Source organism: Pan paniscus, chromosome 7 (assembly GCF_029289425.2).
Source record: "Pan paniscus chromosome 7, NHGRI_mPanPan1-v2.0_pri, whole genome shotgun sequence".
In the NCBI taxonomy this organism is placed as follows: Eukaryota; Metazoa; Chordata; class Mammalia; order Primates; family Hominidae; genus Pan; species Pan paniscus.
Genome location: NC_073256.2, coordinates 156,130,201 through 156,148,024, shown reverse-complemented (window position 1 = coordinate 156,148,024; position 17,824 = coordinate 156,130,201). Strand labels below are relative to the sequence as shown.

The 17,824-nt window shown below is 49.8% G+C and overlaps 1 protein-coding gene across 1 annotated transcript in view; it reads left to right on the top strand.

The window, feature by feature from the left end:
* Positions 1-17,824, top strand: part of COL22A1 (collagen type XXII alpha 1 chain) — a 326,388-nt gene that overhangs the window by 142,897 nt on the left and 165,667 nt on the right. Inside the window, exons 17-21 of the mRNA XM_008972890.2 lie at positions 9,861-9,914; positions 12,019-12,063; positions 16,476-16,520; positions 16,794-16,823; positions 17,095-17,148. Coding sequence (XP_008971138.2) covers positions 9,861-9,914; positions 12,019-12,063; positions 16,476-16,520; positions 16,794-16,823; positions 17,095-17,148 — 228 coding nt within the window. The remainder of the gene's footprint in view (positions 1-9,860; positions 9,915-12,018; positions 12,064-16,475; positions 16,521-16,793; positions 16,824-17,094; positions 17,149-17,824) is intronic.

The following is a 17,824-nucleotide window of genomic DNA, read 5'->3' as shown; positions in this document are numbered from 1 at the left end:
TCTTGGATTTTTAACATAACGCACCTTATTCACCTCTGGGTCTTCCCTGCCTGAGCTGGTGCCTGCAGCATGGTCCGTGGCCAGTCCTCTGTTGACACATGGGTGAGCACCGGGCCCAGGTGAGAGACGATGCAGGAACCAAGATCGAACTCGGCGTGCAGACGGGCCGTCCCTCACAGGTGTGGAATGGGACTTTTTGGCGATGTGCGGATGGGTTTAAAGGAGGTACTCCACGCTCAGGGTTAGACGAAACCCTGGGAGGGGATGAGACGGCCAACAGGAAGCTGCCTGGACCACCTCACGTTAGCCAGGAAACATCGCAGGGAGAAAACACTCACTGAGGGTCCACAGCAGGAACCGTCTCCATCGGAACAATGATCTCCACGCTTCCTGGAGGCTGCGGGGGCTTCGGGTGAGCTCCTGAGGCGCGGTGCAGTCGGCTTTCCCAGAGAAGCAAAGAGCTCTCCGCAGGCCCCGGGGGGCCAGGTCTGCCACTGGGACAGCTGCCGCAGCTACTGGAGCCTCCGTTTTCTCACTTGCAGGATGGAAATATTAATGTCTTCTCTGAAGCCGTTGGAAGGTGGATAACCGGAACAGTGTCCGGTCCATAACCAACACATTCACAAACATTTATTACTTTTTCCCACTTGCTTCAAGAGAAATCCAGTCTGTACGCACTCAGTGTTTCGTTCTAGGCAAAACACCGTTTGGAAGCAACAGGCTTTTTTCCATGTAGCGTTGGACCTTTTTCCAGCAAGCTTTTGGAGTCTTGCTTTAAGCCTTTTGTTCAGTCAAGGAACACTGCGGTTCTATCAAAATCCTAAATTATCAGACTTGGAAAGGGCTGTAGAGAAGCCAGGGGAGAACTCCTGATTGTGAAGCGGGGGAAACTGAGCACAGAGGCCATGTGTTTCCTGATGCCGTGTGGCCTGTTAGAAAGCCAGCAGGATCCAGAAACTCCTCATTTCTGGTTTGAGCCTTCCCATCTGTGGGTTACCAGGCCCGAAGGTCAGAAATGCAGGATGCTGGCGTATTTCCCCTAGACTGTCGCCATAGCTCTACCTGCTGTAGGAGCTTCCTTTGGGGTAAGCTCAGGAAGGGAAGATCATCCCCTGGTGAGGTGCAGGGAGTAACCTCAGCCACGCCCCCATCAGCCTCTGAGTCCCTGCAGCCTGCACCAGGTGACGCGGCCGTGGCTGGAGCAGCCCTGCACTGTGATCCTGGGGCCTGCCCTTGAATCCCAGCTCGGGGCTCTGCGAGCAGTGTGACCTGTGAAGAATTATTTAACCTCCGAGTCCCAGGTTTCTTCACTGCAGAGAGTAATTTTATCTACTTCATAAGGATATGATGAGGATTCCATGAGTTAATATTTACAAAAGGCTTAGAAAGGTTCTGGGCAGCATGTGCTTTATATATGGGGTTTGAGGACAGAGAGAAAGAGAAAACAGACACGGAGAAGGGGTGAGGATGAGCCCGCACCTCTGAAGGTCAGCTTTGCACTGCCTCCAACTCTCTTGCTGATGTGCTGGTGACTCACAAAAGAGCTGGCTCCTCTCTGTGCCTCTGTTTACCCACCTGCCAAGGAAGAGCCTGGGTTGCGTGATGCCGAACACCCCTTTTCAGCTCTCGTATTGGTGGGTGCTTACAGTTTATTTTCTCAGGAACCTCTCTGATTTCTTATATCAGCAAGAAGGTTTCCATCTTCTCTTGGAAAAAGCCCTTCCAGCTGCCTGGCCTTGCTCGACATGGGGTCGGACAGTGCCCCAGCCCTGCCTTAGCAGAGACAGCCACCATCGTCCAGCACTGAGGCCACCTCTAACAGCCCCAGGGCAGGGCGTTCCCTGTAAGGCGGGGAGACAGCCCTTCATCTGGGGGTTTTCCAGATCATGTCTCTGCAGGCACAGTGAGGTGACTGAAGGCTCTGGAGGCATGAGGAGGTCCAGGTGGCGGAGCCCGAGTGGGCTGTCCAGGGGCTGCTGGGCAAATCGTAAGGTGAATCCAGCCAGGCACAGAGAGGAGTCTACACACGAAAAAGGCCAACCACTGGGCGTTGAGGGCCCTGTTTCCACCTAGAAAACCATGTCCCCCAGACAACGTTGGGTGGCTGTAAACATTCCAGTCCTGAGGTTCCCCAGGTGTCCTGCCCTGGCTCAGAGCAAGGAGGGGCCTCAAAATGGGAAGAGCACCAGCCTTGACCAGCCTTGGAATTGGAGGAACTAGGCTGTCACCCTGGCTGGCCTCCACCAGTGCAGGTACCTTAGACAAGCTCTGGACCCCTCTGGCCTCCATGTCCATATTTGACATTTAGGGGTGGATGGTGATGCCTCTCCCAGTTAGTGGCTCTAAGGATCCAATGAGTTATGAGAGCAAGTGCAGGGCTTGGCACCTGGTAGAAGCTTCCTAAGCAATTAACAAAAGAGAGTTGGTGTTTTGAAGGGACTGAAGCCACAATCCACCCTGCAGACATGGGCACCTCTGTCTTTTCCATTTTGGCTCCCAAGTCAGCCTTATAAAAAGTCATCAATAAGTCTCACCCCCAATTTGTGTTGCTTTTGAGGGGTTGGCAGTGTCATGCACTAGGAGTGACTGTGATAAGTATTTACTGGGTACCCGCTGTGTGCTGGGTGCCTACAGATGCCCGCATTCATCTTCACTCGGTTGCCTTTATGGAGCAACCACTTGGCAGCTCGAGATCTCAGGTACCAAGTCCCTGGGTAGCTCCAGGGCTCATCCCGAGGCACCTTAGGATGTGCTGCTCCTAGAACAGGGTGGTGGTGGAGTCCCCACCGGGAGGACAAGGCAGCCCTTTGGGTGGAAGTCCCTGGGAATGGGCATCATTAGCTTGGAGGTGTCTGGGTGGGGGCAGCCAGGGTGGCTCTCGGCTCCTAAGATGCCATCTTCCCCCTTCCCAAGGAGACCACAGGGTGAGGGCATGGATTCCTTTGTTGGGTGAGCACAGTAACATAATTGGGTGGGTGGGAGCTGCCTGAAGACTTCTGTGTTTCATTTATCTTCCTCTCCTGAGGCCACTTTATGTGGTCCGAGTACAGCAGGGAGCTCACTGTTGAACTGTTGAGTTCACGTCGGTCAGTACAGTGCCTGCATCCATTCATGTCATGAGCATCACTGCACGCCAGGCCCTGCAGGGGGTAGAAGACAAATCACATCCAGGCCTTGACTCTTAAACTCACAGCTTAGAGGGGAGGGTAAGATTTGCAAAGTGTAGGACAAGGAGAGCCTACGTGTCAGGAGAGAGGAAGAGATGAGATGGAAACTGAATTCCAGAAGAAAGAGAAGCCACTTCTGGAGGGGGCTGGAGAGACAGGAGATGGGAGAGTCTTCATGGGGGAGGTAGCATTTGAGTTGGGTTGTAATGGCATCCTCTTTTTTTCTTCTTGAGATGGAGTCTCACTCTATTGCCCAGGCTGGAGTGCAATGGCACTATCTCGGCTCACTGAAACCTCTGCCTCCCGGGTTCAAGCAATTCTGCCACCTCAGCCTCCCGAATAGCTGGGATTATAGGCACCCACCAGCACGCCCAGCTAATTTTTTGTATTTTTAGTAGAGACAAGGTTTCACTATGTTGGCCAGGCTGGTCTCAAACTCCTGACCTCTTGATCTGCCTGCCTCGACCTCCCAAAGTGCTGGGATTACAGGCATGAGCCACCGTACCTGGCCATAATGGCATTCTTTACCGTGGGTGGTGTTCTGTGAAGTACCCAGAATTTCACCTATGTTATCTCACAAATTCGAACCAAAAAACAACAAATGAAGGGTACTTTACATATTCCTATTTAATAAACGAGTCCACTGTGATTGCTAGGGGTTTGAGTTCTTGTCAAAGCACAGGAAAGAGGAGCACCTGCATGTCTCTGCCACAGTGCACGCCCTTCCACTGCCTTCTGCTGCCTCCGGATGTTGGTTGGCGGAGAGGAGAATGGAAGGTGGGCTTTCTAGAAAGAGGCGATCCTGTGGCCAAGCCAGGGGCGGGCTCCGGCAAGAGTGTGCTTCAGTGACAGTGAACAGTGCCGTGCAACTGCTGCTGTGGCCGAGAGTGAGCAAGACAGATGGGGAGGGTCCCCTGCTGCCAGGCTGAGGAGGCGGCTGCATCCTGCAGGCCATGGGAACCATGGGGGGCTGGGAAAGGAAGGATGTCCAGAAATGGATTTTGGGGAGACCACTTTGGCAATGGGAGAGGCAATGGATCGGATCGAGGGCGGAGGCGGAGGGCCAGGAGGCTGTGGGGAGGATTTATGCAGGGTGTGCTGAGGCCCTCTCTGCATGAAGTACCACAGGGACACCTGGGCCATCCTGCTCATCAAAGGCACGAAGGGGCTGCAGCCGATTTCTGGGGAAAACACTCAATACGTTAATTCAGTGCTAGCACCCATGTTATATGAATGGTTTATTACTGTATGTGAGGGAGAAGGAGAAGAAAGACACCACGTGTCTCCCTCCCACACTGAATGTGCTGATCAGCAGCGAGGTTTCACGGTGGTCAGGCACGGGCAGCCGGCGGTGTTCTGCTTTCAGTGGAGTGGGAGCGCCCTCTGCTGTCAGCAACTCAGAACCGCAGCAAGTGGCCTTGGCCTGGAGGGGCTCTGTGGGCTTTGCAGCCAGGATGGAACGGGGCGGTGCACTGTCTGGAGACTGGGTTTTCTGCCGTGAAAATGGGAACAATATCCCATACGATCGCTTGAAATGTCAAATGAGGTAGTGCCTGTTTCAGCACTTGGTTCTCAGAGCAGAGGTCCAGTCCTCTTTCGTTTGCATAAGCTTACACTTCCCTATTGATTCCGGATATGAGAATCAGAGTAGAGTTCTCCTAATACAGCTGGCTTTTTCCTTTTTTTGTGTGTTTTGTTATCCTGGTGGGGAACTGGAGCCCCAGAGAGGAGCAGCCTCTCTCCAGGTGGCAGCCGGCCGTCAACAGACTCAGGATTAGAATCCGGGTCTGGCTACTCCTTACTCAGTGCTCTCCGGGCCCTTATGTCCCCAGCACCTGTCCCTTCCCTCCTCTGCTGTTCCCCTGTTGCTGGTCCCTTCCAAGTGATTTCTTTGTCTTTCTTTCCCCTACCCCAAGCCCATTCCACACAGTCATCCTTCGTTTGGCCTAACTGAGTGTTAATGCGCACCTTCCACGTGCCAGGCAGTATTGTCAGCATCTCACGTAGATTAGCTCACGTGGTCCTCACAGCAGCTTTACTGGGTAAGTATTAATATTATGCTCCTTATTTGTAGAAACCTAGTGACAGAGCTGCTAAGGAACTGGTCCAAGGTCACACAGCTGGAGCGTGGGAGAGCCAGGGTTTGGATCTGAGTCGTGCGGTTAACCACCACCCATGCCCCCTCTACCCGGGAGCCCGGGGTCTCACTCTCAGTCTGCAGGAGCCGAAGCCTGCACTCAGCTGCGTTTGTGTAGCCAGTGCAGTGCTAGCAAAGCTGGCAAACCCAATCAACAGCAGCGAGTCTGAGTGGAGGGCCTGCAGGGGGACATGGTTCCACTGCCTGTCCCAGATGTTGTGGCGGGCATTTCAGCTTGAGACCGCACTCTGAATGCCACATCTTCTGTCTCTCTCCCTGTCCCTGACTGTGTGTGTCTCTCAAACTCTCTCTTCTGTCCTGTCTTTCTCGGTCTCTCTGCGTCTGTCTCTGTCTGCGCCTGTCTTAACTGTCCCTCTGCTTCTCTGTGTCTCTTTATCTCTCTCCTGTCTATCTGTCTTCTGTCTTTTTCTGTCTCTCTCTCCGTCTCTCACATCTCTTTGTCTTTGTTTTTCTGTTACTGAGTCTCTCTCTCTGTGTCTCTGTATCTGTCTCTGTCTCTCTCTGTCTCCATCTGTCTCTCCCCCACCCCCACTCTTCTCTTTCTCACTTATTTCCTTCCCTCATGTATCCTCTCTCCTTCCTCTCGCCCCTGCTAATGACCACCCATCCATCAGGCCCGCAGCCGCGTCCACCTCGCTCCTCTGTCACATGCCGGCCAGCAGTGCAGACTGCTGCCCCCAGGTCCAGCCAGGCCCTCTCTGTGCACCTGCAGCTGTCCTAAGCTGCAGTCAGAGGAACTCTTGGCTCCAGACTCCACTCATCTTGGTGTGCAAGTGCAGGGAAGTAAGAAACAGGGACTTGGGCAACAGGCACACTTGGCCTTGCTCTGAGGTCTCTGGGAGAGTCAGGTTCCAGGGTGATTGTCAGGTCCACGTCTATGCCAAATGTCACACTCGGATTTAGGGTCCAGCCCTTGCTGAGGTCTGAGGGGAGTGGGTGGATGAGCAGATGGCTGAAAGAACACTCAGGGGGCCATAGGGCAGGTGAAATGTGGTTCTACTCAGCAGCTGTCTCATCAGCAGCTCACTCACACTAGCTCTCTTACACTGTTCTCCCATCAGCAGCTTACTCTCACACTGTCTGCTCGGTCTCGGCTGCTTAGCCTGGTGGCTCCTCTCTGCTGAGAGGACACACAGCTGTGCAGCCGGCTCTCCCTGCCTTCAGGGTCAGCAGCTTTACTCTTTCTCTCTCTGGGCACAAGGAAGCTGAGCTGTGTCCTGCCTCCCCCTCCCCCCCCCCCCCCCCCCCCCCCCCGTCTGCAAGACAGACAGCTTTGGCTCTCTCTCTTTCTCTGGGCGTGACCACACCTGCACAGTGTCAACAGGGCAATTATACCTTTTACAGACAATAGTGGCCTAGGGCCAAGGGATGGCCTTCCCATGTTGTGGCTCCATAGCTGTGTTTCCATTATACATGGAATTGTGCGCCTGCGTTCCAAACTCAGAGTCACTCAGGCCCAGATGTCCGCCTCAGCCTATTCCTTGACCAAAGCACAGCCATGTTCCTTCCAGTGATCTTTAGTAGGATGGCCTGTCACAAGGAAGTGCACTCAGGACTGGAAATCAGGAGACCTCGATTTGAGTCCTGGTACCACCCCTAAGTTTCTATGTGCCTTTGGACCAGGTGCACCCTAGGGCTCCCAGTTTCCTCATCTAGAGGTAGAGGGTGAGAGTCCATGGGCTCAAAGACCCTTGTCCACTCACCAGCCTGGGCCCCGCAGTCCCTCCAGGGACTCTGCTCCGACCCTCCCCCTCCAAGGCAGTAGAAAGAGACCAAGGATGAAAGGACAGGAGGGCCGGTTCTGGCGCCAGTGCCAGCACACCCAGCTGGGGTGAAGTGGCTTCACCTCCTCCGGCCTCAGTTTCCTCATTTCTTGTTGGTGCTTGGGCCTGCCAACCTTGCCACGTTTGGAGGAGAGGATATAGTGACAGATGTGGAATCACTTGGCAGAGACGAAACCCAGGCAGCTCCACTCACCATTCGCCCCAAGTGTCACGTGATGCAAAGACTTTTTATTTTTATTACTTTTATTTTGTTTTGAGACAGAGTCTCACTCTGTCGCCCAGGCTGGAGTGCAGTGGCACGATCTCGGCTCACTGCAACCTCCGCCTCCCGGGTTCACGCCATTCTCCTGCCTCCTGAGTAGCAGGGACTACAGGTGCCCACCACCATGCCTGTCTAATTTTTTTGTATTTTTCAGTAGAGATGGGGTTTCACCATGTTGGCCAGGGTGGTCTTGAACTCCTGACCTCAGGTGATTTGCCTGCCTCAGCCTCCCAAAGTGCTGGGATTACAGGCATGAGCCACTGGGAAAGCCTTTTTAAAAGATTAGTGTATAATTGTGATTGAAAATACGTGTGTACATCAATGTTCTGGAATTTTAAAATAATTTCTGAAAGATAGAAAACATGCAGGATTCAGTTTATGTAGAAGCAAGGCCAGGGGCCTGCAAACCAAACCGCAGAGCCCAGAGAGGGTTGGGACACCCCTACGTTCACATCAGTGGGTATGGGGAATGGGGGGACCCTGGGGCAGGCGTCAGTGATTCACTGGTTTCCTGCACTTGGAGACGCAGAGTCAGGCAGCCCCTGCCCCATTCCCTGCCTATCCTGGGCAGTAGGAAGCCTCAGTATTTGTTTCCAGATGAAAGGAGAGACCCACTCCGCGGGTAGCCAGCAAGCCCGGGGAGGGATAGGAGCAGCCACACAAGGAAGAAAACCTTCCTCTGCATCCCACCGGCGGGAGGTTCCCCCTGCCCTGCCATCCCCAGAGGGAGCGGCAGTGAATAGAATCAGTGTCCACTGGTGGGCGGGCACCCACAGCGAGCACAGCAGCCATGAGCTGAAAACCAAGAACCTGCAACCCCGGGAAGAAAAACAACATCCTGAAAGAGAGGAACCAACCTCAAACGGAAAAAGCAGCAAAGAAATCACGACTTGGGAAATGAGGTTATAAAGAAATAGAAGGAGAGTTCAACATAATTTGTATATATAATCTTCCAGTCATTCAGTAAATGTCAGCGGGGCCCACACTGAGGCTCCGGGAACGCAAGAACGAAGAGTGAACGCACCTCCTGTCCTCATGTGACTGGGGAGGTGCGTGTACAGGGATAATAGATGAAAATTGAATTAAAGGAGATGAGGGAGAAGAAAATGAGACCATGCTGCAGCCGAAGAGAGCCTCTCATTTAGATGAAAAGGTCAGGAGGGGACACTGAATCTGAGCCCCGAAGGGTGCAGGGGAGGCAGCGGAGGGAATAGGAGGCAGGGAAGGCAGAAGCCGGAACAAAGTGGCTGTGTCTGAGGAGCCTGATGAAGCCGCAGCTGCTGGGGTGCAGGTGGGAGACTGTTCAGATGAGCCTGAACCCACCATTTGGAGTGTCTGCCCCACGGAGTTCTTGCAGCCCACCTGGAAGAAGGACCCCCACTGGGAACACCAGGCCTGAGTTAGCCCAGGACTTGAACACACCAGCACCTGGGAGTTGGCTCAAGAAAACCAGGGCACAGTTAGGGGAAGACGATGGCACTGACTCACTACCTATCCTCAGCAGGAAGGTTTTCAGTGGACTTGCTCATAGGGATCTTTTTCTTTTTCTTTTTTTTTTTTTTTTGGAGACAGAGTCTCACTCTGTCGCCCGGGCTGGAGAGCAGTGGCATTATCTCAACTTGCTGCAGCCACTGTCTCCTGGGTACAAGCCATTCTCGTGCCTCAGCCTCCCAAGTAGTTGGGACTACAGGCACACGCCACCACACCTGGCTAATTTTTGTATTTTTGGTAGAGATGGGGTTTCACCATGTTGGCCAGGCTGGTCTATAACTCTTGACTTCAGGTTATTCACCCGCCTCAGCCCCGCAAAGTGCTGGGATGACAGGCGTGAGCCACGCGCCTGGCCTTTTGTTTTCTTTTTTTTGGGAGTCATAGCTATCTTTTGAGGAAGGGGTTATTATCATCCCCAGGGTAATCTAAACACTCGCAGAGAGGTGAAGTGACTGCCCAAGATCCCACAGCTAGTAAGACAGTCAGCCAGCTCCGTCTGAATGTAAACAGATGAATGCGCAGATGGTGGCTTACCGCTAGCCAGCAGTTCACTCTGACGTCTATGTTGAGTGCTGGGGATGTGGTGCATGTTCACACGTGTTTACGGGACAAATGAATGATGCGTAAAATACACCTACAATTTTATGAACTGCATTACAGACCCCACTCTCCCATGGCTTTGTTTGACCCCCATGAAGAACTGTGAGATGAAGAGACTGTGTGGCTCACAGAAGGCACATGGCCATCTCTTGGCCACAGATTTGAAAAGTGAAAAGCAGAGAGATGACTCTAGTTGTTCTGACTCTTGACCTATGTTCCTTGTCCTCCAAGACACATCCTGTCTAGGGCTGGTGTGTGTGTGTGTGTGTGTGTGCACACGTGCGTTTGGCACATTTTCCCCACCCTCCTTGTCCATGACGGTCACTGTGGGGATGTGTGCTGGGCTGCTGCCTGTGGTCACTAACCTCTTTATTTCTCCATTTGCCTTCTTTTGCCAGGGAGAGCGAGGCCTGGATGGAATCCCCGGGAAGCCTGGGGACACAGGACAGCAGGTAGGTGGGTGCTGGCGCTGTTGGGCTAGGTTTCATCAGCGGTCAGAGGATGGGAATGACCAGACCCCACATAAAGCTCCACAGAGCCTCAGCACCTGGGCCTCCTCCTTGCTCAGCTGGAGGCTGCAGGAGGCTTAGGACCAGACCCCGGCTGTGTGGCTGTAGGTTGACTCTGCGAACCCCAGAGCTGGAGGGATCCCACTTGAAATCCATTTTACATCAGGTAAGGTGGTGCGTTATCATAATGTAAAGGCCTCTGACCACGCGCACGTTTTCAAGGTGATGTGTGTAAACAGCGCTCATTGCCATCTTGTCCCCAGAGGGAAAGATTCAAGACAGCCCCAGTGCTCCTCAGTACAAAGCTAGTTAAATAAATCAGGAGGCATCGACACAGAGAGTGCTATGAGGCTGAGGACATTCATGAAGAAACTCTGGATGCAAGACATGTGGTTCAGTGGAAAATAAAGAAAAGTGTTGGGAATGGTGTGGGGGAAAATGCATCTGGTGACTTACAAAGACCGTCGCTAGAAGAATAAATAAGACAATGATAACCTTGCTGCTTCGTTGCCCCCAGAAGGGGACTTTAAATGTTTATGCACTTCAGTTTTGAACCATGTGAACGTATCATCTATTCCAAAAGAAACTACATTTACATATTTAAATTTAAAAATTAAAATGAAATAAAACCTAAAATCATACATTCATATTAAAGCCAATTAGTAAAATGCTATGTTGCATAGCGTAATTTAACATATGCGTCAATTAATATATTTATTTATATAAAAATGAAATCATAGATAAATATATATGTTAATTATATTAAATGTCAACGAATTACAATAAATATTCTAATATACTATATTAATATAAATTAAACTTATAGTTCATTCCATCTCCCACAAATATCTGGATTTGTATTTACTGTCAGGTAACACATTGGAATCATACTTTTTATATCTTGCTTTTCTTCCCTCAACATTGTATCATAAACATGGAACCACTTAAAAAAATATTCACCAAAGGCCTGACTCAAATGACCAGTTAATGGTCTATGGTATGAATGTAGCACGATTTATTGACTTGCTTAAAAATATCCATCGTGCGCTGCCTGGTTGCCAGGCCTAGCTCTCGTCACTGGAAATACCCGCTTGGTGATGGCAAAGAGGGAAAGGAATCCTTCCCATGGATGAGTGTGCAAAAAACAATAACCCAGCACACAGACCTAGTGCTGGTGGTGTGGGCTGGCCGGCGAGGGTCTCAGGGTGCAGGGGAAGCCAGGCAGTGGGGTTACAGATCTTTGCTGTTCAGAGTACAGAGGAAGTGAGGGTGCTTTGCATGCATCCTTGAATGCATGCCTATGTCCTTAGGATCTTTTCCTATACAAAGCACTCTGTCCATGGATGGAGATTGATTGTGCAGCTGCCCTCCAGGCCCTCCTTGGGGTCTGTGAGGACGCTGGCTGAGGACTACCCTGTGCTCTGTGCTGTGGCTCCCGGGCTGCTCCCACGCCCTGCTCCTGCAGGAGCTGGGGAAGCTCAGGCGTTCTCTTGGCTGCTGGTGGAAAGCTTCCCAGCAGGGACATTGAAGAGCAGGAGGGACAAGTCTTCAGCATCCCCTGCACCAGCCTTCTGGGACTTTGATTTCCCTGTGGCCCTAACTAATCCTGGCCAGAGTCTGGGCGGCTCTTCCCTCTTCCCTGGTGCCTCACCAGTCCTCAGCTCTAAGGATTTCCTTCAACTCCACCAGACTCCACCTTCTATGCTCCCTGGGCCGGGGCAGGTCCTGGTTATGTGCTGCTTCTTCCTCTTGCCCAGGCCCTCATATCCCTAAGGAAGGGGGCCTTTGTTTTCTCAGAATGTGTTATCCATGCTGCAGAACCAGCGCAACTGCAGATGAGAAAGCATGGAGATAGGGAGCTTAGGTTAGTTGAGGAAGAACTTTCTAGCAATAAGCACAGTCCAGAAAGTCAGGTCTAAAGGGACTTTGGCTTCTGAAGAAAAGTCTAGCCACAGTGGGCAGCTGTCTTTCAACCTCTTTCTCCCCAACACCCCGCCACTGTATCCCTAGTGCCCATCATAATCTGCCTTTTCTTTCTTTCCTCCAGGGCAGGCCCGGCCCTTCTGGTGTGGCAGGACCCCAGGGAGAAAAGGTGAGCAAGCCTGGGGCTGTCGAGGGCTCTGTGCCCTGGGCAGGCAGGTGCGGGGACTGCCCGCCTTGGCAAACCAGGCTCAGGGAAGGGAAGACTCTGGGAACAAAGCACACACAAAGGGTGGTGGCTGGGGCATCAGGAACTCACATAAGACATTTCTGGCTATCATATTGAATTGTTTTTCTACTTTTAGGAATAAACATACATTTGAAAAGCAAAGAAAGTTCTGTTATATAATATTTATATAAAGTTCTGTTATATAATATTTAGATGTATTAAAATGTAAAAAAGCATTATAATGCTTTTTGGAATAAGGAAGGCTATAAATAAATATTAAAAAATCTTACAAAAACTTTTTCCTTTTCTCTTCCTCTTCTTTTCTCCTTCTCTACTACATTTTGCAATTTTTAAAAATCAGAATCAGAATCCTGAAAATGCCCTAGGTATTTAAAAAACAAAATAAGGGTTGTATCTTACTATATTGGTCATCTATTTTAGAATATCTTCCAGGTTTAATGAAGTAAATTTGCTGCTAAGAATGTCTGCATCTCAGATGCAACAGCGGCAGGTAGACATTCTTTGCAAAATGTGAAGGGCCTACAAAAATGTCCATGAAAATAGCCTTCCTAAGCATTGAGGGTCACGAAGAAGGAAAAAGAGAAGGTGTGATGTTGTATTCTGGATTGGCGTAGGAGGGGTGACGAGACATAGCCTGAGCTCAAGAGGATGACATTCTTCTAGGTTCCTAGACAGGCCCTTAGGAAGGCATCAGACATGGGGTTGGAGAATAACTGGGGAGAGAGAAGGGGCTGAGACGGGAGACATCCAGCTCAGCTCAGACGGCTGAGACCCGATGAGCATGGCTTCTTCTCAGAGCGGCTCACTGCAGAGTTCAGGTGAAGGTCGTTGTCTGACTCAGACTGGTTTCCAGCATATGCTCTAAATACGGGAGAAGGCTGCTCCAACTCCTTATGGAAGCAGACAAGGTATCTGTTATAAATAAATAAATAGTACGGGCTGACACAGACCTCAGCTTAGGATGGGGGCTGGAGAAAGTTAATGTCTTCCAAACTCGCTCACTCGGGCTTCAGTGCTAGCCGAGTTCATTATTCTCTCTCCTTCTAAGTATTTTTAGAGTTGAGATGTATATTGTTATATTATCCAGGTGTCAGGATTTTAATATATTCTTGCAGTTCCTTGACAGGGGATGCTAAGTCCTAAAATAAGCAGTTTATTTCAAGTCACAAAGAGGGAATGAGCCTTGAAGTCTGGATCTAGGTGATGACTCTATTTCTTGCTGCCGCCTATGTGTGTGTGTGTGTGTGTGTATGTGTGTGTGTGTGTTATAAGTTTCAACCTTCCACCTTATTTAGAGATTGGGTTTGGCCCTTCATATTTGGGGAACTGCTGAGTTATTATTTCTTATTATGATAAATGCAGCAGAAATGGGAGGAGAAGGTCAAGGACCGTGGCATGATTTTGGGGTTTTCATTAAAATAATTAAGAAACCAGTGAAGCTCAGGTGATATGATGCCTCTCATCTCATTCTGAGATCACATCCTTGAGACAAATCTTAGATGCTACACAATTTGGGAAAGTCACTGGAACTGCAGAGACGGTCTTTTTAAACTGCTTCATTTTACAGATAATAGACCGAAGTCTAGACAATTACAGTTTCTTGCCCAAGCCCCAAAGTGAATCTGATTATTGACCAAGGCCTATCATATTATCTGCCTGTCCATTCGATGATTTACTGCAGATCTAAATATCAGGGGATGCATTTTTATGCCCTTTTAATGATTTTACTGGATTGGGTCTATGGTTGCACTAGTTACCTACCGCTGTGTAATAAATCATCCTGAAACTTAGTAGTTGGAAACAATCATGTATGATCTCACACGATTCTGAGGGCAGGAATCTGGGAATGGCATGGCTGGATTGTTCTGCTTCACGATCTCTCCTGAGAGGCAGACAAGCTGTCAGTGGGGACACATTAATAGTTATCTCAAGGGTCCACTGGTGCTGGAGAATCTACTTCCAGGCTCACTCATGTCGTCACTGGTAGGCCCGAGTTTCTTGACAGCTGTTGGCCAGAGATGTTTACTTCCCTTTTACATGGGCTTCTCCATGGTACTGTGCACAGAAAGGGAAATTGCTCCCCAAAAGTGAGCAGTGACTGGTTCAAGGTTGGGGGAAAGGAGGGAGTCTGAAATGGAAGCCACAGTCATTTTTATCACCGAATCTTGGAAGTCACCTCCCAGCACGTCTGTTGTTTCTGTTAGTCACATAGAGGAACGGGGATGGTGTGGGAGGTCCCCACACAGGGTTGCATGCAGGAAGCAGGGACTACGGGGGACCATCGTGGAGACAGGCCACCACAGTGGCCACAACTGATCTTTACAAAAATGTGTCACCCATATTGTGGGAAGAAATTGATTCTAGGAAAGACTTTTGGTCCTATTATGTACTAGACTTCTGACCTTGGACAAGTTACTCAGTGTATCTGTGCCCCAGTTTCCTCATCTTTAAGACAGGAAAGATAGTATCATAGGGAACGAGAGTGAATCCATGTCCAGTCCCTGAAGAAAAGCCTGGAAGGCAGAGTCTCTCCAATAACTGGTAGCTGTATACACACAGTTGTTAGGGATGGATACGAGGGTCTTAGTTTTCCTACCAAATTTGTTGGAACATTGGCCCTTATATGGTGAGTTGAGAGTAATTAAAACATGTGTTGATTAATTGATTTCATAACTGTTATTGGAAACTTACTTTTTGTGGTGTAATAATAATATTATGAGAAATACAACAATGAAACCAACAGAAGGGAATGTGACAGTGACACAAAGTAGTCATAAAAAAGACATGATTTTGAACCTCAAAAGATTCATTATTCAGCCGTTCTCTCTCTTCCTCCACACACACATACACACACACATAGTATAGCTCAGAATGTCTTCTAACAATCCTGTATTACCAAGATATGAATAAGGTTTGTGGGAGTCTAGGGGAAATCTGACTCTGTTTGGAGGAGTTGAAGGATGTTCGTGAAGAAGTGACTTGATATCCGCGCTGGGATCTGAGTGTATGGAGATCTTCACGCGCTCATGTCCTGGAAGTGCCTGCAGGGGCTATAGAGTGGTGAATGCAGTGTGTGTGCAAGCACATGTGTGTGAGAATATGTGCTCGTGTGTGTGCACGTGTGTGCAGGGGTACTGGCAGCATGGAGAGAATAAAACAGAATAGAGAAGCGTTTCTGAGGCAGGACTCGATTTCTCTGTGTGAAAAACAGGAAGGTACAATGAAGAAAACTGGCACTCAAGGTTTTTGACATAAAACATGATGGATCGGGATTTTTAGAAAAACACTTGATGCTGTGAAAAGTGAGGTGATTTTTCCAGGTCTCGGGCAGGGCTGGGAGACAGGGCATTGGAAGATACATTGTGAATGTATCCATTTTGGTCTCAGAGGAAACATTTCCTGTCCGTAGAATAGAATCCCCAAGGCAGTGAGCGTGTGTCTTGAGCCATTCACTCTTCCCCCTTAGCCTTAAGACCTAATAGATGCCTTCAGCTTTAATTGGTGATTCATTTATTCATTTACTAGCTTCATTAACAACAGGTTTTGAATGTTTCCCATGCTCCCTGAGCTAAGCTCTAGGTAAAAGGAAAAGTTATGTCCCTACGTCACGTGTGGAAACATTGACTATATGTATTTTCCTTGCTTTAGCCATAAGGCACCATAGAAATAATACTAAAGATTTTTCTGTGATCAAAATTGATAAATATGCTTCATTTAGGACCAAGTTGTAGCGCACACGCTGGAACATCCGGTCAGGCCACAGCCGTCATAGCCCAGGGGACCTGGAGGCCAAGGAGGAGGAGGCAGGAGACAAGCCTTGTGTATAAAGTGACTTAATGAAAATGGATGAGAAGCAGTGCCACATTTTTAGTTACTTATTTGATAAATACTAATTGAATGCTGACTGTGTGCGGAGCTATGAACCTGGCATAAGAGACCTGCCAAAATATATCGTCACAGCTCTCACGGTGCAAAGACAGTGGCTGGCGCAGGCAGGGGCTCAATGAGGCTGCTCTCAAGCCGCAGAGGCTGGTGAGGGCCATGAGGTGTTCATGGAACATGACCCAAATCTAGGCACTAGATTGGATGTGCACAAAATAGAAAATAAGACTCCTGCCCGCAAGAAGCCTATGATCTGAGGCAGAGATGAGGATCAGAACCCGAACTTTGAGAATATCACAAGACAGCAGGCTCGGGCAAGACGAAGATATGTGTGGTGGTGCACAGGGAGGGGTGTGGTCCCCTGGGCCCGCAAGAATAAGCCTCAGAGGGATGGGGCTGCCGCAGAAGGTGGCACCAGTAACTATGCTGAAATGTTTGTTGTTTCTGTGCAGGGTGACGTGGGACCTGCGGGGCCACCTGGTGTACCAGGCTCGGTGGTGAGTCAGCAGTGGTTGGAAACATGGATGCAGGCGCTGGTGGGATTGGGTGGTTGGATGAGTCTTCACCTCTAAGAATAAGGCAACGCTCTTCCAAGGACATGAGTTGGATAGAAGGCTTTCAACACTAAAAATGGGGCAGAATCAGAGAAAAGTCAGGAGGCACGACATGACAGCATGGCCTGTGAATGAATGGCCTTAGTGCAGCTGAGAGAGGTTGACTGTGGTTGCGGAAATGCCAGCACCTTTGCTAATGCTTGCTTTGTCTCTCAGGTGCAGCAAGAGGGCTTGAAAGGGGAACAGGTAAGAGGCACACGCGTCCTCTTCTCATGGGGATTTAGGTCACAGCAGAAACAGAAAAGCCACAACCATGATCTCAGGCTGAACTCAGATGGAGCCTTTCAGACTTCAGTTGCCTTTCTGCCAGAAATGCAAATACCCACTCCCATACCTCTGCTCCCTATCGAGAACTTGGAAAGTAAACTTTGAGTCAGGAAAGGGCCATGGGTGATGGTGGGCCTGATCATATGGGGGAAAAGTCATGACTAAACATCTGTTTGGCTTGTGTTACCAGGGAGCTCCAGGACCCAGAGGTCACCAAGGCCCCCCCGGTCCTCCAGGAGCTCCGGTAAGTTGTCCCTCTCCTGCGCAGGGTTTGCTCTGCACACTTCTCTTACCAATGGGTTTGGAAGATCATAGTCATTCCCGGCGCTGAGCATGGCATTATCTCAAGCACCTTCACATCACCTGAGTGGGTTGTGCTGTTGTGGTCACGTCTCACGTAGGAAAAACTGAGCCTGGAAGAGGTGGGATAACTCTCTCCACATCAGGCAGTTGCCATGTGAGGAACGGGATTGAAGTGTGGGCACCCTGCCTTCAGAGCCCCCAGTCCCCAACAGGCCACGATGGGGGTTTCTTGGGATTCAGTTTGATGTTTTATTTTCCTTTCAGATGAAGTAGAATAAAAACATTGCACACTTACATGCCGACTGAATCACTTCCAACGCACTCACTTTTCCCATGTTTCTGGTCAGTTCTGACTTTGCAGTGGCCTGGGACATTTCAGCCTCTGGTTTCTCCCTCTGCTAAGAATTTAATGATATGTAAATCACCAGTTGGGAAGCGGCCATCCAAAGGGCCCTTGTGATCATCTTATGATGTGAGTTCAGATATCGAGAATAATTAGTAAGAATACAGTACCCTCCACAGGGCCCTGCTTTAAAGTTGCTTCTTCTGGCAATGTGCTGCTGTTGCTTTCAAGTTACTGTATTTTATTGAAAGGAATACAATAACTGACTTATAAA